General features: G+C 33.2%; 1 protein-coding gene across 7 annotated transcripts in view; it reads right to left on the bottom strand.

The window, feature by feature from the left end:
• The window catches only part of DCAF6 (DDB1 and CUL4 associated factor 6), a 118,030-nt gene that overhangs the window by 8,214 nt on the left and 81,994 nt on the right, over nucleotides 1-27,822 (bottom strand). For 3 of the 7 annotated variants that reach the window (XM_074349763.1, XM_074349766.1, XM_074349768.1), the window contains 8 exons: nucleotides 25,031-25,148; nucleotides 20,374-20,489; nucleotides 19,146-19,232; nucleotides 18,589-18,916; nucleotides 13,480-13,521; nucleotides 2,107-2,245; nucleotides 838-994; nucleotides 139-227 (listed from right to left, as the gene is read on the bottom strand). In XM_074349763.1, the coding sequence (XP_074205864.1) occupies nucleotides 139-227; nucleotides 838-994; nucleotides 2,107-2,245; nucleotides 13,480-13,521; nucleotides 18,589-18,916; nucleotides 19,146-19,232; nucleotides 20,374-20,489; nucleotides 25,031-25,148 (1,076 nt within the window). The remainder of the gene's footprint in view (nucleotides 1-138; nucleotides 228-837; nucleotides 995-2,106; nucleotides 2,246-13,479; nucleotides 13,522-18,588; nucleotides 18,917-19,145; nucleotides 19,233-20,373; nucleotides 20,490-25,030; nucleotides 25,149-27,822) is intronic. The other 4 variants (XM_074349765.1, XM_074349767.1, XM_074349769.1 and 1 more) reach the window with 2 other exon arrangements.

The raw sequence follows: 27,822 nt of genomic DNA, 5'->3' as shown, positions 1-27,822 counted from the left end.
AAATTTGACTTCATTAAATGCACTGACTTGTTTTACGTTACCAACTAATAATGAATTGAGCTGCTTTGATTCTTCTTAAGACAGTGTTTTAGAAATAAAGTGAAATATGATCTATAATAAGCATAATAAAAATCTTACTTCATCAGCAAGTTTTCGGTTAAAAATCCTTGACTCTTCTAATGGTGACCAGATCTTTATGTCATAATCTATGCCAGATGAGGCTAGAACTAGAAATAAAATGTCCATATTAATATAAAGCTTACACACATGCCATTCATTCATGTCAGTGTATAATGTAATATATGCATGCATGTATATATGTACAGCAAAACTGACCTGGAAAGGAAACTGTACTGATACATTTAATTGTTAACTGAGAATATTATTTTGAAGACTCCATAAAAGTTACCCTAGAACATAATTTTAAGACCATATTGAAATCACTTGAATTTCCTTCTTATATTGCTCTTTGATGAGAAACATGAGCAATTTCAAATGAAAGGCAAGAACAAGCCAATGTTCCTTTGTTCTGGTAAATTAATTCTGATATGTGAAGACTAAAAGGCTTCGCGGTTCCACCTGCCAAAACTCTTACAGCTGATAAAACTCAGAAGAACTATTAGAAGAATAAACTCTTTAACCTATTTCCCCATATTTTCTGCCAAAAGCAGGTTATAAGTGTTTTTTTGTTTTAAACCCAAGGAGAGCAATACTTGACCCTAGTGCCTACCTGCTAGGATAACTTAGATTATTCTTATATTAACAACTAGAAAAAAGTTGAAGCTGATTAACCAAAGTAGTGATTCCTGGCCCGTGCCTTACAGAAGGTCATCTTACTTGGGTCAAACGGATGTGGCTGCAGGCAGTTTACCACATGATTATCAGCTTCCAGAAGCATTAAATGCTCAGCAGTGTGACGATCCCAGATGAAGATGTGGCCACAGTCAGAACCACTCATTACAAAATTAGCACCCCAGAAATTGGCTTCTTTTATCTAAGGGTTTAAAAGAGGAAATTATAAGAGACTTCAAATCGAAGTTATTTTAAAAGATTTATTGTATTCTCAAGTTTAAAAAAATCAGTTGGCTTAGAAGTGCGTATGACTTGCTAGACTGAACCGTTCCTGGGAAAAGTACATGGGATCCACTGTGGAATGGCACATCTTTGGCAAAACAAAAGAGAGGAGGAGCCAGCTTGCTGGTACTTGGAACTACTATTATACTTAGTTATCTTCTATTTTTTTTATTCCTACCACTAATTATTTTCATCCAAAATTTTAATCAGCAAAGTACAAGAAATATAAGTTGATTACTTCTATTAATGAGTATTCTTTCCAGAATGATTAAAATTGTTACTGCCAATGGTATCCATAGAGAGCTAATTATTTCCCCACCCTGCAGGTACTTTTTAAAATCTCAACTCTAAAGAAAACAGATTAAAACTGATACTTCAGTAAATATATAAGAACAGCATTTTCTAGATATGAATGATTCAGAGTAACAGTTATATTAATCATCTCACAAGATCGTCTTAGTAAATAATTACTATTGCCTTGGGTGTGTAGACTTCTGGATTATAAAAATTGGACATTAGAGATCATCTGGTCTATTCTTATTTCATAGATGAGGAAATTAAAGTGCAGAGAGACTGCACAAAGTGACTAAAATCAATCTTTACTTGTCAATCTTAAAAAAAAGAATTATAAACAAAGTAATCTGACTATATTCTGCAATGAACCTGGATTTCATTTATCAAAATCCTTCCCTCCCAAACCAAAAAAGGGTACTAATATGAGCTAAAAAAAAATTACTAGGAAAGTAGACAAATGTGAGAGCAAAAAAGAAGCAAGGGTTACTTGCACAAGCTAAAAGTTTTAAAATTCTACAGTATTTCCTCAGAGTAGAGATTTCTTGTAAAAAAAAAAAAAAGGTCTTTCACAATATATTATAGGACTAAAAGAACTATGTTTGGGTAAGAAATCATGGTGAAGGTGCAGTAATGTTGTATTAGATTCACACTAGCAGGTATGAAAATAATCATTATGGAAAAAAAAATTCGTATTATGAAATAGCAATTCTTCCCCAAAATGCCATGAGCATCTGGTACCATTGTCCTGGAGTTGCGATGGCCCTTATAAACCATCTTTACTAGTGGCCTTCTAATGTTCAAAGTATCCAATTCTTCCATTTCTTTCCTTTCTTTTCTCCGCCTGAAGAACTCCTGAATGCGGGCAACAGCAGAGCGTCTATGAATTACATATTAAAAGAAAAAACAAAAATAAGTAAACATTCACAGGCCACTACAGAATGAACATGAGCAACGTTAAAATACAGTAAAGTCTAGAAAATATATATACTAAACATTATCTCAATAAGGCATCCCCAACCAAAAGCATCAAAAGAGGCAGACACAACAGTGAGACTACATCAGACTAGTTGAGTTACTAAAACAAAATGTTTTAGTTGAGAGATCACTGAGAAATCTGGTACTGGTTGAGAGAGTAAAGGAAACAGCATGCGGCACACTGGTTTTTAAAGGGCTGTTTTATAACAACATAATACAGACACAATTAATATGCAGTTTACTACAAATAAAACAAATCCTGTTCAATTATTATTCTCCTCTCTGTATTAGGAAATGTAAAGGCATAAAGAGAAACCAAAAGAAACTGAGGATAACTATAATTGCAGTGGATAAACTTAAGTTCTGAGATTTTGTTTAAAGATGCTTTCAACAAAGAACAGACTAGTCAAGAAAAAGAATATAAATGAATAATAGCAAGGCTCTTCAAATAGAACCTATTCTGTATGAACTCCGTATTACAGTACAGATTTGGAACTAATGAGGCAGATCTTACTACGCTAAGAACTAAGTTGGTCACAAAGCTGGAGACTGATGAACAACAGACTCTTTTTAAGACTGATTTAATTATTAGAAGAAACTTTCCTTACCACTTAAGTTTTTAGGTTGAACTTGTTATTTAAAATATCATATTTTGATATATAATAGACCAAAAAATCTAAAATATATATAATATGTAAAAGTCAGTATGAAAAATCAACACTATAATAGAAAAACAGGTAAAAGACATGAACAGGGAAATTACAGAAGAAACAGTTAATAAATATACAGAAAGATGCTCAGCCTCACTAATAAAATAAAAATAAACAGATCTCTTGGTATGTCTTTTAGATTAAAAAAAATTTGTATGTCTATCAGAGTGGCCAGAGTACAGGAAAACGGGCACTACTGGTAGGAGTTGGAAAGTGGTTTTATATATAAAAAAGTGCACTCTCTTGTTGTAAACTTCTCATTAAAGTAGAACACCTATCCAGGAAAGTATTAAATCATAAATGTGTAACTTAAGGCATTTTCACAAACAAAACAGGCCCACGTAACTAGCACCAGTATTGAGAAGCAGAGCATGAAAAGAATTCCAGAAGTCTCTCAGTGCTGCCTTTCCATCATTACACTCCCCTTATAGGAAACCACCATTCTGACTTCTAACATGGATTAATTTTGCCTGTTTGTAAACATTAATTAATTGGAATCATGTGGTAAATATTTTGTTTAGCTTCTTTAGTTCAACTAGTGTTTGTAAGACCCAGCCATGTTGTTTAACTTAGCTGTAGTACCATCATCCTCTTGCTACAGAGTACTACTTTGTACAAATACATTGTAATTTATTTATCCATTCAACTATTGGTGGACATTGGGTTGTTTACAGATTTTGATCACTGAACTAGTGCTTTGGCAAACGTATGTTCATAATTCTGTTGGGTATAAATTCAGGAGTGGAATTGCTGGACCACAGTCTGTGTGTATGGTCAACTTTCACAGATACTCCCAAATAATTTTGCAAAGTGATTACAGCAATTTATAGTCCTATTAGCAATGTATTAGTGTTCCAGTACAATATATTTTTGAGGAGAAATTAAATATCTACTAAAACTTTAAATATGTATTTGCTTTGATGCAATTTTACCTTTAAAAACTATATGCTATAGAAAAACAAATATGCAAATATATACATACGTGTGTATATACACACACATACACACACACACATTCACTGCATTACTTTGAGAAACACTGGGAAGAACTGAAATGCTTACATAAAAAATGGGTAGGTTAAATAAATTATGGTACATCCATACATTGGAATACTTAAACTACCATTAAAAAGGTTAAGAAATCCACAAGCAAGAACATGAAAAATGTCAGCATCATACTACTGAATCTAAAACATACGTTAAAAAATAATTCACAGGGGAAAATAATATATATGTATAGAAAGACTCTAGAAAACCAGACACCAAATTGTTAATAACATTTTTTTAAATTATGTAACAATTATGTAGTCTTACTTTTATAATAAAAATATACTTTTTTCTCTGAAAACTATAAAACATTGATGAAGGAAACTGAAGATGATACAAAGAAATGGGAAGATATCTTGTGCTCTTTGATTGGAAGAATCAACATTATCAAAATGGCCACACTAAAAAAGGTATTTTCTTTTTCATAAAATGGTATGTTATAAATTCTATAAGCTTATTTAAAAAGTTTTAAAACTTTATCCTGTGCTATGTATACCTTAAAAAGAGGGTCTACATATAAAATTTTAAGTTAGATTTTGTTAGAAACCTCCAGACAGAAAGCTGACATGTTAGTTTACTCTTACTATCTTTTTCTGATTGAGAAGTGATAATGGTTGATAGTCCTAGTGCTCTCAAAAGAAACATAATTAATATGGTTGGAGCTTTATTTTCTAAACTGGAAGAAAAGAGAAAAGAACACTCAATCAGTTAAACATATGTGGTTAACAAGAAGCCAATAACAAAAAAACTCTTGCTAAAAAAGTAGAGTATCAGGTAGTAGAGGAAACAGAAGTAACCTTGTGGAAGGCCTTAGGACCTATAAAGGGGAAAAGAAACTATATGACAAATTAAGAACTGGACGGAAGCTCAAATCATTTAAAACAAGATGTGCAGGCAAAATTCAAGCTGAGTAATAAGGTGATAATAATTAAGAATTAGTGAGGATGGCAACAAATCATAAGGGTTCATTTCACTTAAAAGTTTGCCCTAGAATATGGTCTAATTTACTGCTTAATGTTTGGTTCAACCATCTTAATAAAGAATAATTTTCAAACCTAGATCTCAAGTTATGCAGTGAGTATTGTACAGCTTACAGCAAAGAACAGAGCACCTACCACTAACCGTCTGTAAAAAAAATCATCTAACGCAGAGGAAAAGCTTCAAGTACACAGATGATAAAAATGACAGTAGATGCCATACTTATAAACAGGTAATGTCCAACTCAGTGAACAGTTCTAAAGAAATGAGTAAACTTAGAATGAATACATAGAAAGAACTTTCCTAGAGGATATATCATAAGAAATACCAAAAGAATATAGAACATTGAAAATAATAAATTTGTAGCTTATTACTTTGCAAATTTAATCAAATTAAAATGACACATACATATGAAGAACACCAATCAACAAACATTTATTAAAAGCCTACTATTTGCAAAGTTGTTTTTGAGAATATTAGTTATTAATTCTTTTATTATAGCTTATACTAACTTGGCATACAATTTAAAAATCATAGAAGACATTATAAAGTTAAATAAACATGAAAAATTTCAGAAGTAAACAATAAAATGATAGTAGAAAACAGTATACATTCCAACCCAATGTGAAGAAGAAATAAAGAAAAAAGCAAAAAATTTTTTTAAAAGATAAACAATTTAATCCTAAAAATGACAGGAAAGTTTAGAGGATAGGTAAAACTGGATAATTAGAAGTAAAAAGTTGGAAACCAATCCAAAAATAACCATGATAATAATACATTTAAATAGACTAAGTTCACCAATGAAGAAAAAAGAAATTGTCTAAGACACATCTAAAGTATGAGGACAAGGAAAGTTTTCGAATAAAAGTATAATGCGCAAACACTAATCAAATGAAAGGTGGCATAGGTACAGTAGTATCAGACAAGATAGACTAAGATAAAAAATAACATTAAAGGTAGAAAAGATTACTACATATGTAGTACGTTCAGTTTACCAGCAAGATATAACAATTTAACATACATGCATCCAATAAAAAGCCTCAAAATGCATTAAAAAGGAAAATGACAGAACTACGAGAATTAGACAAATACACCATTAAAGTAATAATTTCAATATAGCTCTCTCATTATTTTGTAAGTCAAGCTGGCAAATAAACAAAAAATACAGAATGTGAACAACACAATTAACAGTCTTGATCTAACAGTCACATATAAAATGCTACATTAAAAATTAGGGTAATAAACTTTTCAAGCACACATGATATGCTTATAAATTTATCATGTACAAGACTACAAAGCCAGTTTCTACAAATTTCAAAGTGTCACTCTAAACCAACCATGTTCTCTGACCACAATTTAGATAGTAATGAAAAAAGACTGAATGTATACAACTAAAGAAGTTAGAAAGAGAACCACAAGAGAATCTCAAATAAAACAGAAGGAAATAATGAAAAGAGAAAAGAGCAGAAATATAAAACAAAGAGGTTAACAATGTGAGAGAATCAACAAAGACAAAAGTTGTTTCTTCGAAAAGAATAACATAAAAGAATATAGAATTCTGCCATGATTATGGAGAAAAAAATTAAGGGGGTTCAAAATAATGCTATGAATAAAAAGGTGGCTATGACTAAAGACAGCAGGAATTTAAAAGACAACAAAAATATTATAATAAACTTGAAAATTTATATGAACTGACAAGTTGAAAAAAATCACTTAAAACTGACTAAAGAAGAGATAGTTCAAATAGTCCTATAGGTGTTAAAGAACTGAAATAATACTGAAAAACCATAGCCCAAAGAAAATACCAGCTCCAGATGGTTTTATTAAGTAGTTTACTTTTCAGAGAAAGGATCATTCAAACTCTGCCAGAGAAAAGAAAAAGAGGAAACATTTTTCTGTTCATTCTCTGAGGCTAATGTATCTTTTTACCAAAAAAAAAAAAAAAAAAAAAAAAAGGGGGTCATGAGACCAAAGGAAAGGAAATTCATTCAGAATACAGATGCAAAAGTCCTTCACAAAATATAAACAAAATAAATCCAACAACATATCCAAAAGATAATATATCACAAACAAGTTAGGTTTATCTCAGGAATGAATATAAAGAGCGTTAATCTGGTTCCACATGCAAGGAGCTTGGAAGTTCCCACTTGGAACTACTGAACGGACTGAAAAAAACAACTCTTCTTGGATCCCTAAGAGAGGAGAGGACACAGGGCAAACCACTGTCCCCAAGATTAGAGAGACAAATAGGCAACAGGGAGTCATGCTTACCAGAGTCTTGGGGTAGCTGAACTGTGACTGACAAACAGCTGGAGACTCGCTGCAGGTAACTCTGAAAGTTAAAAACTCCAGGGGCACCCAGTCGTAGGGGGTCCCCTACAGTATTTTGAGATTTACTTCTAGGAGCCAAACCAGATGCCACAGTAAATACTGAAGAAAAATCCCCTCAGGTTTCCAACGGGGAAAGGGAACAATTTTGAAATATGTCAGAGTACTCTGTTCTTAACAAGGTCTGCCCTCATGGGAAACCAGAGCCTAACTTGCTGGGGTATTCAGAGCCTAACTAACCTGGGAAGTGAAATGCTCAACTCCAGTCCACTTTAACTATCCTGTTCCACCTAAGGGGAGAGGAAAAACCCTGACAAACACTTATAAAATTCACAGTCTAGAGACACAGGTTCACTAAAAGACCGAGACCTAATCATAGGACCACAGAATGCTTCCCCTCCCCACCACACCTCACCACGTTACTAAAGGTCTGTTTACAGCAGTTCCTTTCACCTAGTACATCATATTCAGCTAAGAAAAAAGAAATTATAAGGCATACCAAAAGGCAAAAACAATCTGAAGAGACAGAACGCTTGTTGTTGATGCTTTTAGAACCAGATATAGCAGGGATGTTGAAATTATCAGACCAGGAATTTAAAACAACTATGATTAATATGCTAAGGGCTCTAATGGATAAAGTAGATAGCATGTAAGAACAGATGGGTGACATAAACAGAGAGATGAAAACCCTAAGAAAGAAACAATAATGAGAGAGATGAAAAATACTGTAACAGAAATGAAGAATGCCTTTGACGGGCTTATTGGTAGACTAGACACGGCTGAGAAAACAATCTTTGAGCTAAAGGATATATCAACAGAATCCTTTAAAACCAAAAAGCAAAGAAGCAAAGACTGAAAAGAACAGAACATCCAAGGACTGTAGGCTAACCACAAAATAGGCATAATGGGAGTACCAAAGAGAGAAGAAAGAAAGGAACAAAAGAAATATTTGAAAAAAATAATGACTAAGAATTTCCTCAAATTAATGTCAATTAATGTCAGACACCAAACCACAGATCCAGGAGGCTCAGAGAACACCATGCAGGATAAATGCCAAAAAAAGAGCTCCACCTTGACATACCATTTTCAAAATACAAAAATCAAAGATAAAGAAAAAATCCTGAAAGAAGCCAGAGGGAAAAAAATCTTATCTTTAAAGGAATAGGATAAGAACCACATCCAACTTCTCCTCAGAAACCAAGAAGCAAAAAGAGAACAGAATGAAATAATTAATATGTTGAGAGAAGAAAAATCACCAACCTATAATTTTATACCCTATGAAATTAGCCTTCTAAAGTGAATGAGGAATAGACTCTCTAACGAAAATTGAGGGTATTTGTTGTCAGGAGACTTGTGTTGCAAGAAATGTTAATAGAAGTTCTTTAGAGAGAAGGAAAATAACAAAGGTCAGACACATGCAGTAAAGAGTGTCTAGATCTAGGTATAAGCACCAACTGTAAAGTTTTCTTGGGCTGGTTGATTATTGCTGAAACTGGACTCCAAATTTCTCTCTTATGGCCAAACTTACACATGTTTCCTTAACAATAGCAACTGTGACCCAATTTTATGGGGAAAACTGGACAACATAGCCTTTAAGGCCTTAAAGGAGAGTTTGATGAAGCCACCTGCCCTTGTGCGTCCCCATGACCTTAGTCCCCCTTTTCCTTTTTGTGTATGAAAAGAAAGGGAATGTCCTTGTGATGCTCTGCTCCCCTGAAGACATCACCAGAGGGTATTAGAGCCAGCAACTGGACTCTGTGGCATGGGGATACCTTCTTTGCCTTTGAGTCATTAAGGCCGCTGTCCTTTTGATGAAGGCACTAACAAAATGCTAGTGGGCTCCCCTTTGGCCATTTTTGTACCTCATGCAGTAGAAGCTCTCCTGAATTCTCACTGCACTCAACATTTCTCATCCAGCTGCCTCACTTCCTATTAAGTCCTTCTGTTAACTGCCCGTCACATCACTCTTCTTTGCTGTAATAATCTTAACCCAGCTACTCTTCTCCTTCCATCACTGACAAAGTCCCTCGTGACTGCTTAGTGCTGATGAACTACCTCTTGACTCCTCATGATGATCTACAGGAAACTCCATCAGGTAATGCTGACTTCTCATGGTTCACAGATTCCTGACTTGATATTTCTGATCCCTTCCTCTTCCCTGAGAGTCTATATTTTAAATACTGCATGTTCTAAAAAACTCTATTTATAAAATGGTCAGCAAAATTTCTCAAGATGACTCCAAGCTTAAATTAGAGAGTTATGGCTACCAGAAGGTCTATAACCCTTAACTTAAAAAAAACCCCACAAAATTGGCATATTTAGTACACTAGGCTAAAATACACGGAGAAATTCTTAAACAGCACTAAAAATATAAAGTGAATTACTTTGCCTATTGTTTTCAACATGGTAAAAAAAAATCCTTTTATAAAACACCACTGCATATAGCTAGAGTGGTACATATTAATTGATACTATTGGTATTATTAAAATAGGAGAAAAAAGAAATTTTAGAAAAAATGGCTTAATCAAAGATTAAGAGAGAACTGATTTATTGAACTTGGAATTAAATGACTTAAAGGGTAATTCAGTAGCCAAAGGAGGTTAATATAAAAGGATACTATGCTAAGGATAGGACATAAAGAATTACTATGCTAGAATTACAGCAGGTGAATTTTGAATTAACCTGTAGAATGAAATTCTTTACTATGTAGGAGTGAAATGCTAAAAGGAAGTCCAAGCGTCTCCTGGTCTAGGTACCTAAAGAACCCCATACACACAATTTAGAATGTAAATTGGAGTGATCTGGAAGAATATTTTCCAAATGGTGGGATTTTCATAGGTGTTTCGCAAAATAGGTTTGTGTTTAAATAAATGTGGAAAAAAAAATAAATAAACAGAGCTAAAAATACTTCCTTGCTGTAAGTTTTCTCTGAGGCTTTATTATACAAATGTGGTTTATGAATTTCAAAAAGAGGTACAGACAATGCAGTATACTTCCCAAATTTTGTGATGTCACTGTAGAGGATCAGAAAACCTTGGGCCAACAGTCATCTCCATCTTCCCGATTTCATAATTAAATTCTTCCATCTTAAAATAAGTTGAGTTTGCATTTATTTTACAAAACTAGGGATTTATTTTTTTCATTCAAAGATCAAAATAATGTTTTTAGAACTATAAGGATGCTATTCTCAACCCCCATCTCCTCCCCTACCCCCTGCAACAGGAGAGTTTCTGCAATAATTATTACATTTCTATGTCTCTATTTTCAGAATAGCTGTAAAACTATGGTACAGGTACCAATGTTGCTATGGACAGGTGTCAAAGAAACATTCTCCAGGCAAGAGATATTAAAATCAAAGAATAAGTTAAATTCTATTTATTTATACCTCACTGACCATGCTCATTTTAGCTCTGAATACCAGAATACCAAGTCCAAAAATCATAAATTTTAAATTTATACTATGTATATATTTTTCTTACATTCAATTAGTGGTTTTCAGAAAAGCAAACCTTATTGATTTGATCTCCAAATTTAGAATTTGTGATTATTCAGAGTTAAGCTCAAATTTACCTTTAAATTATTAACTTAAAGAAGTTTGTTATCCAAATGAATCTATGAATAAGAATTTAGAAAATATATATTATCTGTTTTTTTTTAAAATAATATTTTAAGAAGTGCTTTAAAGCACTTGTTTGTAGTAAAAGCCATGGTAATGTTACTACATCATCTATTAACAAGAAAGGTCTCTGGGTTGGAATTTCAGTCATTTCAACATGTATCTTTACAAGTATCTGAAATGAGAGGTGGATCGGTTGCTAGAGAGTATCTTGCTGTTTCTACTCCTTTTGTGGGTGTGTGGTGGTGGCGGGGAGGGCAGGATTCTTTGCCTCAAATGTATTAGTAAATAAAGGTAAAGGGTAGCAGGCCTGATGCTCCTGTCTTTAGAAGGGTCCGTTCCAAGGCTGGCCCTTGGCTGGTGTCTGTGAACTTGACTTTTGGAATGTTTCCTACATTGTTCTGCCTGCCTGGAATGCTGAACCCTGATATACCTGTTTGTCTAGACAGTCTGTACAAATAATACAATTTACAGTGAACACCTACTTTCCTTCAGGGTCTAGAATTCAGGAAGTTGTGGTTGGGTGCAGAGGGTGTCTATATGACCCGCCTCCAATAAAAATGCTGGATTTTGAGTCTTAAAGCAGGCTCTCAAGGCAGAAACACTACATAAGTGTTACTGCATTTGATTGCTGAAAGAAGGAGCACATTGTGCTGGAAGGGAGAATGTTGGAAACTTATGCCTAGATTCTTTCGGACTCTGTCTGACGTGTCTTCTTCCCTTGTAATAAACTATAGCCATGATTACAAGTGACTCTTAAGTTCTGTGAGTCCTTCTAGCAAGTTATCAAATGTGTGGGAAGGTTGTCAGACTCCTAAAACTGTTTTAATTCATAGTTTTTCACTTATTTCAAATTTTAGGAAGCAGAGGAAGAAAAGAATGAGCCAGATCATCTAAAGAAGTATGAACAAAAATTTAGTTCACTAGAGTTTTTGATAAAAAGGTGTCTTCTTTGCCAACTTTTATTTATGTATACATTGATGTATTATGCTGGCCATAAAGGTGCTTACATACATACACATATGCAACTAAGTGTTTTAAGTAGTATAACAGATGTATATAAGGGCACACAGACGAAATGTGCAGTCCTACTTGGGATTATGCAATGTATAGGTCAGGAAATCAAAAAAAAAAAAAAAAAAACACAAAGCAGCTTAAGATGAATGTTGAAAGATGAAGTGTCCAAAATGACAGTGATGGTGATGGTAACTGGAGGTCATTTCAGTGAGAGGGCACAGAGCAAGTAAAGATACAGAGGCATAACGACACTCCAAATATGGCTGATGCAGAGAGTATGAGCAATTCTTGGCAACAGACATAACACAGAGTGCTGTCACTTCCATGTTTTGGCTTTTCTGTCACTCATTTAGAGCAACATGGTACTTTCAAGTTGCAATCTTCACTGTACAAGCAGAAATTGGCTTTGGGTGCTTGGGATACAAGGTATAGATCAGAAAATTAAAAAGCCTTGAAACAAATTACATTTTACTATCATTTAACTACTAAGCGATAACTAGCAATAAACTACTTTGCAGAGAGTTACTTCAAATACACCTGAATGTTAAAACGTCTAAAAATACCAACACAAAAGCAAAAACAATTTTGAGACTTTTATATGGGAATCCTCATGAGAATGGGCCTTAACCAGGAATTTCTATACATCTACAATATTTTCTGGCTTATTTCATCATTTCTGTATTCCCCATCAGTAACTCCACCAATCTTACACTTCTGATTGTTGCTCTATATTATGTTTTATATCCCACTTTGTTTTAGAAAACAAATGACACGTGCCACTAGAATTCGGTACAAGACTGATTTTGTCAGTAAACCAGGTTTTGGGTCAATTAATGAAACTGAGATTCACTTTAAAGTTACATTTTAAAATGTACTCCATTGTTAGTCTTCAAATGACAGAAGTGTTTGAAAGTTATATAGTTATGTATCATTTAATGTGTGATATTCTTAAATTACTAAGCTACTTAGGAGAAAACTGCTTTCTTTAAAACAAAAATCAGAATCTTAAACCTATGCACAGAATTAGACACAAGTCCATTTTTTGTTACTGATCTCAAGGAAAAGTATACTTGACCAATACAGAAAAGCTGCTGTTATCCCCAATAAGGTTTTAAAAAACAGAAGTTGCATTCTTCAACAAAATATTCAAAGCAATTAACTAATATGTAAAGTACAGCATTTCAGATTCTAGTTACTTTATCATATGACACATGTGAAGTGAACATCAATTACGTCTGCACACAGGAAATCTCTTTTCATTCTATTCCCATGCAGTGCATGCAGCTAAATATAGTTTGTGAAAAGCAACCCGCTTTATAATGCTTAGCACTTAGAGTTCAGTAAGTTCAAAGAAGTATTAACTGTTAATAGGAAAGGTGGTTAGCTGTGGAAAGAGAGGACCTGGCAAAAATAAAATAATGAAGGAACATACTGAATTACCTCATTATTCTATCACCTATTGTTGTTCCTCTGATATTAAATCTAGTGAAGGGAACACAACAACTAAAGTCACTCACAAAGACTTCAAAGAACCAAATATTTAAAGCATTAAGGTCACCACTTTTACCGTCAATCATCTAAATTTAAAAAACTTTTGTTTCCCTTTGTTATGTTAGGGTATTATGTGACAATATGTCATTCAAATAAATGTGTATGGGGAAATTAAGGAAACAGAAACACTCACTGAAGACAGATTAGAGAGAAGATGGTACACTTAATCCCTTTTATGTTTTAAACAGATTAGAGCCTAACCCTGTTACAGAATGTAGGGAAATGCAGACTCATATTATCAATACCATTCACTGGACCACCTACATTAGCTCCCGGGGGCTGAGCTGCTCTTTGGGAACTAAATAATTAATCCCTGAGCTGACTCACTTGTCCTAACTGTAAGACTGTGTAACAGGAAAGTAAAGAACAGCAGAGCTTTTAACTCCCTAGGAGTTCAGTTCTTTCTCTATGATTACTTTTTTTCTCTGCAATTTTAATTGAGAATAAACCTGAATCATTAGAAATGCTGAAACAGTGATTATAATGATGACTAAATAGATGGTGGCAAATTTACAGTACGCAAAGAATTTTGGCTTTAAAAATGAAGGTCGTGCTCCACAGAGCCCAGAATAGGTAAATGGAAACCAAATTTCTATGCAAACAAGAAATACTTTTAACAAGTGATTAATAGATGATACAGGGTTAATATTTTAATCTTTACAGAAAAAAATCTTTAGAACATCTTAATTGAGTCTATAAAAACAATTCAAGATCATTTGAGGACTTCTTCAGGAAGCTTACTTAGATGCTTGCCTTTTTTTAAAGAGCAAAAAACCTCTTGGGTTTGGCAAGAGGAGCAATCCACCAGGACATCATACCGTTCACTGTAAGATGGATTTGGCACTGTGAAAACAGTTTATATTAAGACCATCGAAATGAAAAACCTGACCACTTTCCTTTCATCCCAAGGGCACTTGTTTATGTTTCAAAATCCAATATATAAAACCACCAAGGGATACACATACATCTTTTATTTATTGTTTTTTTAATACCATATTAGAAAGTATGTTTCTTTCTCTCCTCAATTTAGTTTCCATCTAATGTTTTGTGTTCCTGCTGTAGACAAAGTTGAAGGGGACCAAATACGTGGTGATTTATAGATTTTATTGTTTTAAACTCTGGTTATCTGTGAGTAGAGGCATTTTACCTTAGACTGTAGCTTGGTTTCTCTCTGTAAGACTGATTTGCTGTTAAGCAGGGATCAGCAAACTATGACTCTTGGGCCAAATCTGGCCAGCTGCCTATTTTTATAATGGCCCATCGGTGAAGAACAATTTTTACATTTGTACACGGTTACATTTTAAATGGTTATATAAGTGCCTACATAATAGCCTCCATTTTGCCTCTTTGGTCAGCAAAACCTAAAATATTTACTATCTGGCCTTTTAGGACAAAGTCTGCTGACCTCTGCTATAGAGAGTCCCAGTTATATTTATACTGAGACCAGCTATAGTTAATGAGAAGAGCATTCCATTTAAAAATATCTACGTTAGTTGTTAAGGGCTTTATTTTCTAAGACATTTCCTTGTCATGCTTGATCTTAGCCCCAAAGTGAAAACCTGGGTTATATTTATTTAACCATATTATAAGAATGCAAATCTTTATGAAAAATCATTACTTTGCATTGCAAAGAACTGTTTTGACATTTTTATTAAATGTGTGTCAAAAATGCCTTAGGTATAAACCTTTTAGGTTTCATTTAAAAAATTATGAGATCCACGATGTAATTCTCCGTATAAACTACAGATCTAAGTACATACTTCAACCATTTTAAATTTTGGTACCATTTTTCTGCCATAACCAAACTAATCTTGACTGGGTTTCTCAAATGGCAGCAAGGGGGGATCTTTAAGACATGCAACCTCTTAGTTGGGCATTTCATCTGGGTGTGATATGTATCGTCAGATTCTAAGAACCAAATGGTAGATTTTTACAAAGGAACTTTGTTAATTCTTTGTCCTCTTGGAAATAGAAATTCTCAAAAATCATATGCCTACTTATAAGCTGGTAAATGATTCTTTTCATATTCTTAAGAAGCAAAATTTCTTAAACTTTCTCTTTAGAATAAAAGTTAACATGCCTTTTCCTCCAAATTCAGAAGATAAATGAGCAACTGTGTCAAGGATGAAGAGCTCTTGGCAAGGTGCAGAAATGAGAAGTACACTTTATATAGGCAGTTCAAGATTTAATCAAGGTGGTGCCACAGAAGTTAGGAACTATCAGAATTATTTAGAGAAAAGTCAGAAGGAAGATTTTTCACTATTTACAAATTTTTTATAAGTAGCTAGGAAAGAGTAATGTAAATTTCCAAGAAAAACTGATTTAATTGTGAAATAGTCACTATAGTCACTTGAGCATTATCTCAGTATGTTCAACTGTATACATACAGAATACTGGATTTAATTTCATATGTTTATTAAAACTGTTTTCCATGGTCTCATGAAGGCTTGTGTATCTGTCCTCTCTTCTTCAAAAAATTAACTTTCTCAAAGGGAAGAATCTTATTGTTTGTCTGTTACTCTTTAGTAAGTTTACCACTATGTCCTATAAAATAAAACAAAATAATAGGACAAACTAAGGCTAAATACTTAAACTGAATATATAGAATATTAAATAATATGTAGTTTACAAAAAAGTACAGAAGCAAATGTAGACCCAGAGGTGGTTTCAAATCTGGATCTAACCAGGAGACTATGAATTCAAGAGACATGCATGAGGTGGGGTCATTTTCAGGCTGCTGTCTCTGATCATTTCTCCTCTAAAAGATTCTGCTAGTCTAGTTCAGCACCTGGGTTTCTTGGGTCAATGAGGCTATTAGGTGAGAATTTTGTGGCCGATCTAAACCCCAGGAGAACCCCTAAAACATATACATCATTTAAGTATTATGAAAATGATAAGTAAATGCTAATACTCAATAGAAAGATACTATAGTATCTGGTAATATATCCAAACTAAGGACAATAAGTTGCAAGACATTTTGGATAATCTAGGACCAACTCTCTCTCCAAATCCTCCTTTCTCATTTACTGTGTTAAAAAAAAAAAATCTCCTTAGGTCTAGAATATACAAAATCCCTGCTTAGCACCTATTTCCTCAGCCATAAAGAATACTAGGGGAAAGTGTTAGAATTAGCCTGAATAGAAGATGCTAAATAATTAGGATTTTTTGCAAGTGTCTAATATCTATTAAAAATATATAATTTCTTATTTAAAAAAAAAAATTGACCTGATAAGTAATATGGTACATTTCACTAGAAAATGGATGCTTAAATTTTATTTTCAGTCATGACCTTAGTATCATTTTTAGCTACATAAGTACAGAAAAAAATAAGGACATATGTTTGCTTACATAATTAGAAAGCCATAAATGTACAAACTTAAAATGATTATAGACTCTAGCTCTTCACCCTGTGCTTTAGAAACCACTGAGTTGATTTTCAAATTGTGCTGTGCTCGCCAACCTTACCTGCAGACATCAAGTGGTAAAATATTCTAAGGACTCCCTTTGGGTATGGAAAGAAATGAAACTAAGTTTTACCTGCCTAAAATATAAACTAAGAAAACTGAAGACTAATGTGAGGCAGGTAAAGAGAAGATGCTTGATTAATCTCTAAATACAAATATAGGAAAAAGATTACTTCCTCTACATTTAAAAATGGAGTCATTGCAAAGTAAACACTTTGACCAAATATGACTTCATAGTTAAGAAAAGGCAGTTTTACTGAACTGCAAGCTGTAACGTTCAGGAATTCTGCTTTGTCAGTCTTTACCCCTAGGGCCATTCTTACTGTAACTGATTTTTTAAATAAATATATATACATATATATATTGTTTTTTTCACTGAAGTATTGTCTGTGTAATTGCTTTTTAAGTCTACATAGCCGCATGGAATACCTTGATTGTGTAATATAGCTATCACTTATTCAGTGCTTTCAGTTTGAGACAGGCCTTGTGATTGATTTTTTTTAAAAAATTCTGACAGTAATTCTAGATAATCATAAGCCTGTTGTATAGATAAGGAAACCAAACCTTAAAGAGACATTAAATTAAATGAGGAAACAGCGGGTAAGTTTAAAACCAGAATCCAAGTCATTATGCTCTTGATCATTATACAACATTGCTATTCTTTAATGGCAAATTAATCTTTTTATTATATTTTTCACTTGACAGAATTGTCAGAATATTTTATAAATAGCAGTACATTGAACACAGAAATATGTGAAATGGTTCTTCATGCCTATGTAAGCTAAGATTTTAAAAATAAAATTTGATTCTCTGGAAGAGGACAAAACATACAATGAAATATGATGGCACTAATTATAGAAATAGTTTTAGAAAAGTATGGAATGCAATACACTTTAAAAGATTTACTTTATCAACTGAAAAATAAATATATCCTTATGAACACATAAAATGAAAAATGGAAAAAGTATATGAACATGTTAGCAAATTAATTCTTTATTGTAGTTACAATATTTGTTACTTGGTGTGATTTTTTATTTTTGAAATTGAGTTACTAAGTTTAGTAGAAATCAGAGAAAAACATAATATTCTCAAAAAGAGAACTACTATCACACACCCTAACCCAGGGTCAACAGAAAAGCAGGAAAACTGAATATTAAAAAAAAAACAACTCCAAAACCAATAAAGGCCAGGATGTGTAGAGGGTAATCTGGCAACTAAATATAACCCTAACTTCATAAATAACCTGTTGGTCATTCTCAACATTCCTTTCTCTTGATCTGTAAATTGAGGCCCAAGCTTTAGTACTGAAGATTCAGAACAATGAGACTTTTTATTCCCCTCTTAATGTACAGTTTGCTTAAAGAATGTAATATGTGAAATCATTTATAGTTTAGAAAATTATGGGAGTTTATATGACTGAGAAACCCTTAGAGGAAGTAACTGTCAAAAATGGAGAGACTTCTTTATGTGATTTCACAAACAAAGCCTTGTGCATTGTATTTTTATAGTTCATGTTAATTAAAAATTTACCAACCTATCGCCAGGTCCTGCTCGATACCTTGCACCTGGGATAAGGACTGGGTCATCGTCACTGTCATCTGTGTCCTGGAGAGCAGAGTCCCTGGACAATGTTTCCTCATGAGCCAAAGGCCCGATGGCTTCTGTTTGCAACTGAGGCTCAGGATTGCTGGTACTTTGACTGGTGGCACTTTCAGCGCTAGTTGGATCCGAAGTCCCTGGTTCCTTGACTTTTTCAGACAAAATGGATTCTTCTGGAACCCCACAAGGGCTATCAAGATTCAAGTCATTCCTTTCTCCTGAGCCAGAATCCAATGGCTCAGAAGTAAACTTATCTGATTGTGCTGTCAGAAAATAAAGCAGTAACAGCTGGTCATGTGGGCAACATTAATTATTTAATCTAACTTCAAAGCTGATGTAGACATTTCCTAATATAAAGTCTATTCCCCTATATGGAGCAGAAAATTCTACATCTACCTGGAAATGGCCTCTAACTCTGGAGGGACCAATACAGATTGAGGCTTGGTATTTTCCTATATGAAGGAATTATCTAAAGAGAACAAGACAACTCACCTCTATCTACATGGTTTTGAACTGTGTTTTCTGCAGATGTACCTTCCTGAGATGTTGTCACATCCTCTGATGAGTCTTCAGGAGCTTCTGGGAATTAAACCAAATTATTACTAAATCCTAATTTTTTTTTTTTAGAAAAATAAACACCAATTTAATACTCCAGCTTTCCTATGTATAAGTTGTTCTTACCCCTTTTTGGGTCATAGAAACTTTTGATACTCAGTTATCCCTCTCCTCAGTATAATGCAAATACTATGTATGTACACACAAAATTATATGGACACTATCAGGGATGGATATGAAATTCTGTCCTTTGCCTCATCCCAAAGCCAGTCATGGACCTTCATGAACTCTATGTGAAGAGTATCTGCTTCAGATCATCCCTTACAACTGACATTCCTCCATCTCACTTTTTTTCCCCAAACTTCACAAAACCTAAATTTAAAACTGAGTATTTTTCTGCCCTTTTATCATGCATTTGGTCTAATTTGAACTATAATGAACAAATAGTAAAGTTGACCCACCATAAATTCTGTTTGGCCACTGACAATACTTATTTCCAGAATTTAATTCCAAGACCCACAAAGGATTGGTCTTTTTTGTTACTAACAGGACATTTGCTTAGTAGGCAGTTGTCTTACGCGTATTTAATTCTTGTAAATTCTGTTATTCTGAGGTATCTACTCATTTAATGAAAAATATTTATTTATTCCTTCACTTATCAAGTATTTATTGAAAATTTACTGTGTATTAGGCTGTGTTGGCCCCTAAATTTCATATAATGAACACATAAATATAGTCTAGGAAAGGGTATGATATAAGATTCACTCATAACCTCTTTAGATTTTATTCCTTTTCTTCCCCCTCTATAAACCACTGTACTCTGAAAAAATCAAGACAGATACTCTACATTTCACTGCCAGGTATAAAAATGGTCAAGACAATTCAAATATTTATATCTCACATATGTTCAGTTTGATGACCACTGGTTATCCTGGCCAGTGTGTCCACAGGGGGAACTGTGCTTCACTGTGACTCCCCATCTTAAATGCTTAAGGTCCCTACCTTTTCCATGTGCTATTTGTTTATCAATAGCAGTAACTGGACTACTGAGGCAAAAGTAATGTATTAAAAACAAGAAACAAAACTGCAGCATTGAGGTAACATAAAAATAGGTAAACATCCAACACTGGGGTTCTGTAATGACAAAAGCAAAATAACACCTTACGTGTTTCATTCTCTCCTTCTGGTGGTTGCACTGAGGTCTGGGGGACTGAGGGTTCCTCCTGATCCTCAGATTTGGAGTGGCTCCCATTGCCTCTAGAGCTTGAGGCAGTGCTGCTCCTGTCATCCGAACAAAAGAAGTGGCCCCACCAAAAAGTTAACAAGCATGAATTTTTAGGATAATTTTTACATGTTACAGCTAGAGAAACGGATGACAAAATTCAGATTTACAAATAAAATACGGTATTTATCATTCTAATACTATTCGCAAAACATCACTTTAAAAAATTAAGGTGATTATTTTAATCCACTTTAATCTTAAAAAAGAGATCAAAAAATAAAAAAGGACCACTTCTTCACAGCTTTCATGCTTCTATGATCTGGTATATATTTCTACAATTCTATTGAATTTTAACTTAACTATATAATCTCTCTTCATGTCCTTAACTACAGATGGTTCACCATATTCAAATCCTTAATGGCTTTACAGACTTTGATCACATGCTCTTTTAGACATTGTTGTTCTAGGCTACTTTTAAATTAATACTTGAAAAGAGGACTAGAAATTTCTTTGGTCTTTGAACTGCCCTCTGTAGATAATTGCCAGTTCTAGGTTGTTGTTCAAATATGGTGGGTGGTTGACATATTCGATATACACCATGGCTTTGCAGAAGGATAGAATAATGTTTTTTGTTTTAGTTTTAATACCTACCTGATGATGATCATAATTCTGTTAGAATTTTTGGCTAGAGCAGAATACTAGGCAGATTTAAATAAATAATTTTCAATGAACATTCTGTGACAAATCATGACATATGCATAAAAAGGATTGAGTGGGGGAGAAAATAGAGGAAAATGTGTAACAATCTGACTAAGATTAAAATTAAATTCACAGAGATGCAACAGTTTCTTAAATTCAGAATAAATGCAAACAAGAAAAAGAAACTTAACAGTTACAGTAACTTAAAAACATTAATTATAGACAAATAGCAGTGACTCAATAAACAACTAATTATCATGGAATTTTTGCCAAAATTTTTAAAAAACACTTTTAGACTAATTACAGAAGTCAATTTAAATTTTTTAAAAGGGCATCCATAGATAATATGATATTTTTTAAAAGAATATATACCTACATGGGATTATACGCAGAGAAAAATGGCAGAAAGGGTATTCATCAACTTTAAGGGTCATCTCAGGAGGATTATTGCAAGTGATTTTTTTCATACTTTTCTCTAGATTCTGATTTTTTTTTTAAATGAGCGTGTATTTCTTTTTAATCAGAAAGAAATATATATATAGCAATTCTGGTAAAGAGAAGCCAATGTGATATATAAATATTTTTTTTTTCCGTTGAGAAAGCTATGATATAGGATTAAACAAAATGCTCCATGTATAATAGTTATGATAATTAAAAATTATGGTATTGATGTTGGAATAGAGAGCCATTAGTGGAAAAGACAAAGTAACCAAGTAAATACATTTAGCATGTGTTAATATGGCATTTTAAATCACAGATAAATGACTAGATTGTTCAATAAATGGCACTGGGACAAAGGGAAAGCCATGTGGAAAAAACTAAGCTATAAGCTCTACATCATACTTTATGGTAAAATAAATTGTAGAAGGATCCAACATGTATTCTCGATATAAAATCACAGAACTATAAGAGGAAAATAAGAAGAAACTTTCCTCCTAATCCCAGGAAAGACAAGGAGCACGAGCTCACAAGGCTGAAACCATAAAGCAAACTGTCATAAGTGAACTGAAAGACAAACAACAAACTGGGGAAAATATCTGTAACAAATGAAAGACAAATGGTATTACCCTCACCTTAAGTCTACAATAAATAGCTCTTATAAATCAATCAGAAAAGATAAAACACCACAGTAGAAAACTGGGCAAAAGATTTGAAAGGCAATTTGCAAGAGATGATGATTTAGCTAACAATTATTTAAAGCCTACCATGTGCCAGTCAATGTGCTAAGTGCTATGTATTCTTTCTGCATGATCTCATTAAATCTTCCCAACAAATCTTTTAAGTATGTTCTATTAAATATGGCCATTTTCAGATGAGAGAACTGAGATTTAAAGAGGTTCAACAGCTAGTTAGGTTCAGAGTCCAGGCTCTTGGTCAGTGTGCTCTATTGCTTTCTCTGTCATCAAAGAAACTAAAATAAAAGCAAGACACCATACTGGCAGAGATGATAAAGACTGGATACTTTTTTGAATTTTTTTTTTTTTTACAGTGAATACCAAATACGTTCATAATCAGAAAAAAAGCTACTTACTTTTTTGATAAAGAAATAAGAAACTAATGAATGAGAGAATATAATTCCTGGTCAGTTTTTTAAGAAGGAAAGTAGCATTCAAAAGAAGAGTGGGACTAAAGATTTTTGCTTAAAAATGCTCAGATGAGATTCTTTATAAGAAATCAGCCCCTTTTGTACAGAAACATGAGAATAGAAAAGACAAAGAATAAGTAAGTATGACAATCTTCTGTGACCTTAAATTATGTTTTAAGAAAAGGGGACATAGATATGATTTTTGAAAGCTGAGATCAAACACTAGCGTTCATAAAGAAATTCTACTGACTGTACCTTCAAATACATATCTAGATTCCAATCTCTTCTTACTACCTCCACTGTTCCTATCCTGCTCTAATACCTCTCACCTTGCTTACTGCCAAAGCCTTTTAACTGGTCTCCTGGCTTCTACCTAAGGCCTATTCTCTACACAGCAACCAAAGATATCCTTTAGTCTTTTAAAGCTCCTCCTCATTTACCTGGCTGATCTTATTTGCTACTTGTCTTTCCTTTGGTCACTCCACTCCAGCTACACTGTTTTTTTTAAAGATTCTTGAACATACTAAGTCTGCTCCTGCTTCAAAGCCACTGCACTGGCTTCTTCTCTGCCTAGAATGCTCTCCCCCCAGATATATGCATAGCTCACTCCCTACTCTTCAAATTTTCTGTCCAAATGTCATCTTCTCAATGATGCCTACCCTTTCCCTAAATCTCCCAAACATCCTTACCTGCTCTATTTTCTTCCATAGCACTTACTACCATCTAACGTACTACACAATTCACTTATCACGTTTATTGTCTTGTCTCCCCCACTCAGAATGTAAGCTCCAACAGGGCAGAGATTTTTTGTCTGTTTTTTTTCATTTATGTATTTATTCCCAGAGTCTAGAACAGATTTTGGAACACAGAAGATATTCAATAATATTTGAAAATTCTATTTAATCAAAGATTTTATTAGAAAATACATACACACATAAACACAAATGGAAACCAGTGAATTGGAATAAATATCATATGTTAACATATAATTAATTATATATTAATAAAAATATATAACTATATTATATATTATTTATATACAATATATTATATATTGTGTAATATTAATATACAATTAAATATGTTAATATGATAATATATTAATTATATAAGATAATTAATATATTGGTTATTAAATGATTAATATAATCACCACATGTAATCACATAATTATATTAATATATAATTAATTATATATTAAGATTATATTGTCTATATAAGTAATATTAATATAATAATAGTAATAAATTTAAATACAAAAGTTTGGATACTGTCTTGTGCAAAAGGTGATAAGACAGTGGGAAAAAATATAAGAAGCTCACATAACTAGATTTTTTTTAAATGTAAGATTTAACTAGATTAACAAGCAAAAAATATAATCAGAAATGTCATTAAAGAGAATCTATACAACCGTTAAAGTTCAACCTCACTAATAATCAATTAAATTAAAATTATTTAAAAAATCAAATATATAAGTTAAAAATAAGTGAACATATTGATATTGAACATTGGCCTGGAGACAGCAAAATGTGTACTGTCATATGCTGCTGAGAGAAATGTAATGACAGAAGATCTTTTTGAAATAATTCTGTAATATCTTTTGACCTAGATATAGTTCATTTCTGTAGAAATATCTCAAATCGATCATCTTAATGGTAGGAAAAATTTATAAACAAAGATATTCATTATAATCTTACTCGGCAAGAATAAAGAAAGAAATTCACTGCCCAATTAAAGGGTAATGGTTAAGTAAAACTACGGTACATCCACTTGATGGAATCTATGATAGAGCTGGTAAAGTAATAGATACGAACACTAAGCAGTAATGTGGGAATACTTATTATAAAGTTAACGCAAATAAATGCAGGGGAGAATTTAATACATCAGTATGATTAAAATCATGTTTTAAAACTCAAACCCAAAATATATATGTATGTATACACATACACACACTTTATACATAGAACCAAGACTGCAAAAGGCTCCTATAGGTTTATTATTTTTGCACTAATGGTCTATAGGTGATTAATTTTATCTTTTGCATTTTCTATCAGAAGAAATATCTCAGGACCAGCAACGTCAGTATCACCTGGAAGTTTTTAGAAATGCAAATTCTCTGACCCACCTCAAACTCTGAGTGTGGCGTCTAGTAATCTGTGGTTTAACAAGCTCTCCAAGTGATTCTGAGGCACACTGAAGTTTGAGAACCAATGTATTATTGCAAAACAAAAGATATAGATGATGAAATGCTAAAAATAATATCTAATACAATCCTATACAATGGCTAAGAACATCTTTACAAAAATATTAACTTACCATTCATCTGTAAAGTTCAGTTTTATTGTGCTTGTAGTTGTTCCTTCTGTGCTGTAGTGCAAACTTAAAACTGGTTCACCTGTCCCTGGTTTGGGGCTCAGCTTTTCATTATTGTTATCTGAAAATTGTGTTTAAAACATTTGAAAAAAGTCTCTGAAACCAATAAAAAGATGACATTTCCTAAAATTGATAAAATTTAAATTAGACTGTCCTTGTCATAATTCTTTCTCACATCTATTGTGGTTCTCACTTAAAGTTTAAAAGCAAGTGTTATAGAAACACTATATTTCAAAGTGGCACTGCATCAAATTTTAACTTTGTGTACATGACTCCCTTTGATTCAGACGGAAATCACACACACCTGAGAACCATATTTGTTGTTAGGGAATCAAAGAATATTAACATGCAATGACATACTTTATAAGCTGGTACTTTTATTTAATGGAATGCTCAGGATTTTATTCTTCAGTTGCTAGAGCATCAAGAATAACTACCACTGGCTCCTTTAGAAACACTGAGAAGATGCAAGGGCTCCAAAAGAAGTTGTCAGGAAGAACTTTGCTGCAATTAAATGCTAGTAAATTCTTTCTCTTCTTTCAAATTCATAGACAGATAATCTAGGGAGGGATTATAGCCTGTACTCTGTTGGGAAGGTTGGGGAGAAGAAAATTTACTGTGCTCTGTTAGTTTCTAAAATTCATATATTTTGGTATATTTCATCTTCTCCCCCTGACTAATCCTGTAAGGAATTTGTTTTCTAAATTATGGAAATGGCAATTTCACAAGTCTATCGGTGATGTTCACAATATATATCTATCTCAACATATAAAATCTTTGTAAAATGGCAAATACAATCAAGAACCTCTACAGAAATTGATACAGACCACTTTAAAGTCACCTCTCCCCCTCCTCCCAAAAAAGAGCACCTACATTTCAAAGACAAAATTAATTTTTTTTCTTTTTATGATGAATAACAGCTTGAGGGAACATAAAAATGTATGGGGAATAAAAATTGCTATATAATCAAACATGCAGTATTTCTGCCAGTTGCTTGCAGAAAGAAAACTCTTCTGTGACACAATTGCGTTCCTCATACAAGTTCAAGGACTTGATATAATACTAAGAACAAGTTTTCCGTCTTGAAAACAGTAACAACAAAAGCAATAAAAACTTAATAAAATCAAAATTACTCAGGCTTTTTGGTTATTAGGTCCACTTTATATTGCAATGAAGGACATATCTTTTTGCATTCCTCTGTAGCACTTATTAAAAGAGAATCTGACAGAATCTCTGTTCTAGCTTTTATCCTGTGAGATGACAATTCACAAGATTTAAAATACAGATCTGTAGTAGAAAGGAAAAAAGATTCTCTTCAAGAGATGAGACGCCAAGCCCATGAAACTAAGGAGTATCAATTCTTACGTCTTCACTTCTAATTCATAAGAAATCCTCTCCTATAATATTAAAGTGTGAACCAATTATAAAACTGGGCTACCAAATGGTAAAATCACTTTGTTTTTGTACTACTTTGTTACGACTATGTCCTTGATATAAACAGCAGCTGGAAAAAAAATTAACAACTCGTTACAACTTTCAAAGATTCAGTTTACACTCAATGTGTTAGAGAAGGTATTTTACCAAATGGCATTCTGATAAAATAACTGAATTAACAGATCTTTAGCTTACATAAAATTATCAAGAGCAGGGCTTCTAAAACATCTGTCCTCCCCTTGACAATCTTTGAAAAATTTGCTGTTAGCCATTTATCCACATATGATTTTCCCTTTAGTTATGTTGCTGAAATGTTTGCCCCACTGCTGCCAAAACCACAGTCATCTGCAGGCATCTGGAATTGGTGCAGACAGACAGCTGAGAGACTGAATGATCAAGGAAACTAGGTAGATCTGGGGACCCTTCTTTCATTATCTCTCACAACATTTTATAAAGTGCTTTGCTATTTATTTTTCTTTTAAAGCAAAGAAGGAATAGAAAACAAAAGCAGGTGTAAGAATTGTAGGAATTTCTTAGCTCTGCCTTGCTTAAAGAACTGTAAGTTTTAAGAAACCATTTAAATGCTATATCAAAACTTCTGTTTTGAGTAAAATTAGAGACAGCTACAGATACTTGCAAACCATGACTTCAGGAAAAGAGTAAACAAAAGAGGTGAAAATGGTGTAGAAAATAGCTACCAAGCTCCAAAAGCAAGAAGCTTCCTGAGATGCTCAATGTTAATGAAAGCCTTCTTCCTGTGTTATCTATTACCAAGTTATTATTTAATCTCTCTGAATATAATCTACATATTGCAAATCACGTGAAACACAGTTGTATTCATTTAATTTATAAAATGCCTACAGCTGAGAGAATCGGTTCGGTTGTTAATGAAGTCACCAGCCTGGACTAAAACAGCCCATCACTCTATTTCTGCCAGCTACAAAAACTTCAGACCCCCGAGTCTGGTTATCTCCTTGTAGACCAGACCGCACACAGTGTCTCTGGCAGAAAACACTGCACAGCGCGAACCTAGTTTCTTCAACTAAACTAGTAATGGGAGTATATAGCCAAGGCTTAAAATTCATTTCCTACCCCTGTTCCAGTCTACTCTTCCTCGTTTAATACTCCTCTTGTCAATCATATAAAACCTATCAAGTCAAATTTTCTCAGAAAATGTAGATCCCTAGCTTACTAGTAGATTGACAATTTATTTCTGACAAAATGCATATTTTAAGATAAAAAGGTCTACCAAAAATCTACTTCAAAGAACTAAAAAACTAAATTTGTTTTATTACTTCATT

Source organism: Camelus bactrianus, chromosome 21 (genome assembly GCF_048773025.1).
Source record: "Camelus bactrianus isolate YW-2024 breed Bactrian camel chromosome 21, ASM4877302v1, whole genome shotgun sequence".
NCBI classification, from domain to species: domain Eukaryota; kingdom Metazoa; phylum Chordata; class Mammalia; order Artiodactyla; family Camelidae; genus Camelus; species Camelus bactrianus.
The sequence above is the reverse complement of the archived record's forward strand: the minus strand, read 5'-3'. Positions and strand labels throughout refer to the sequence as shown.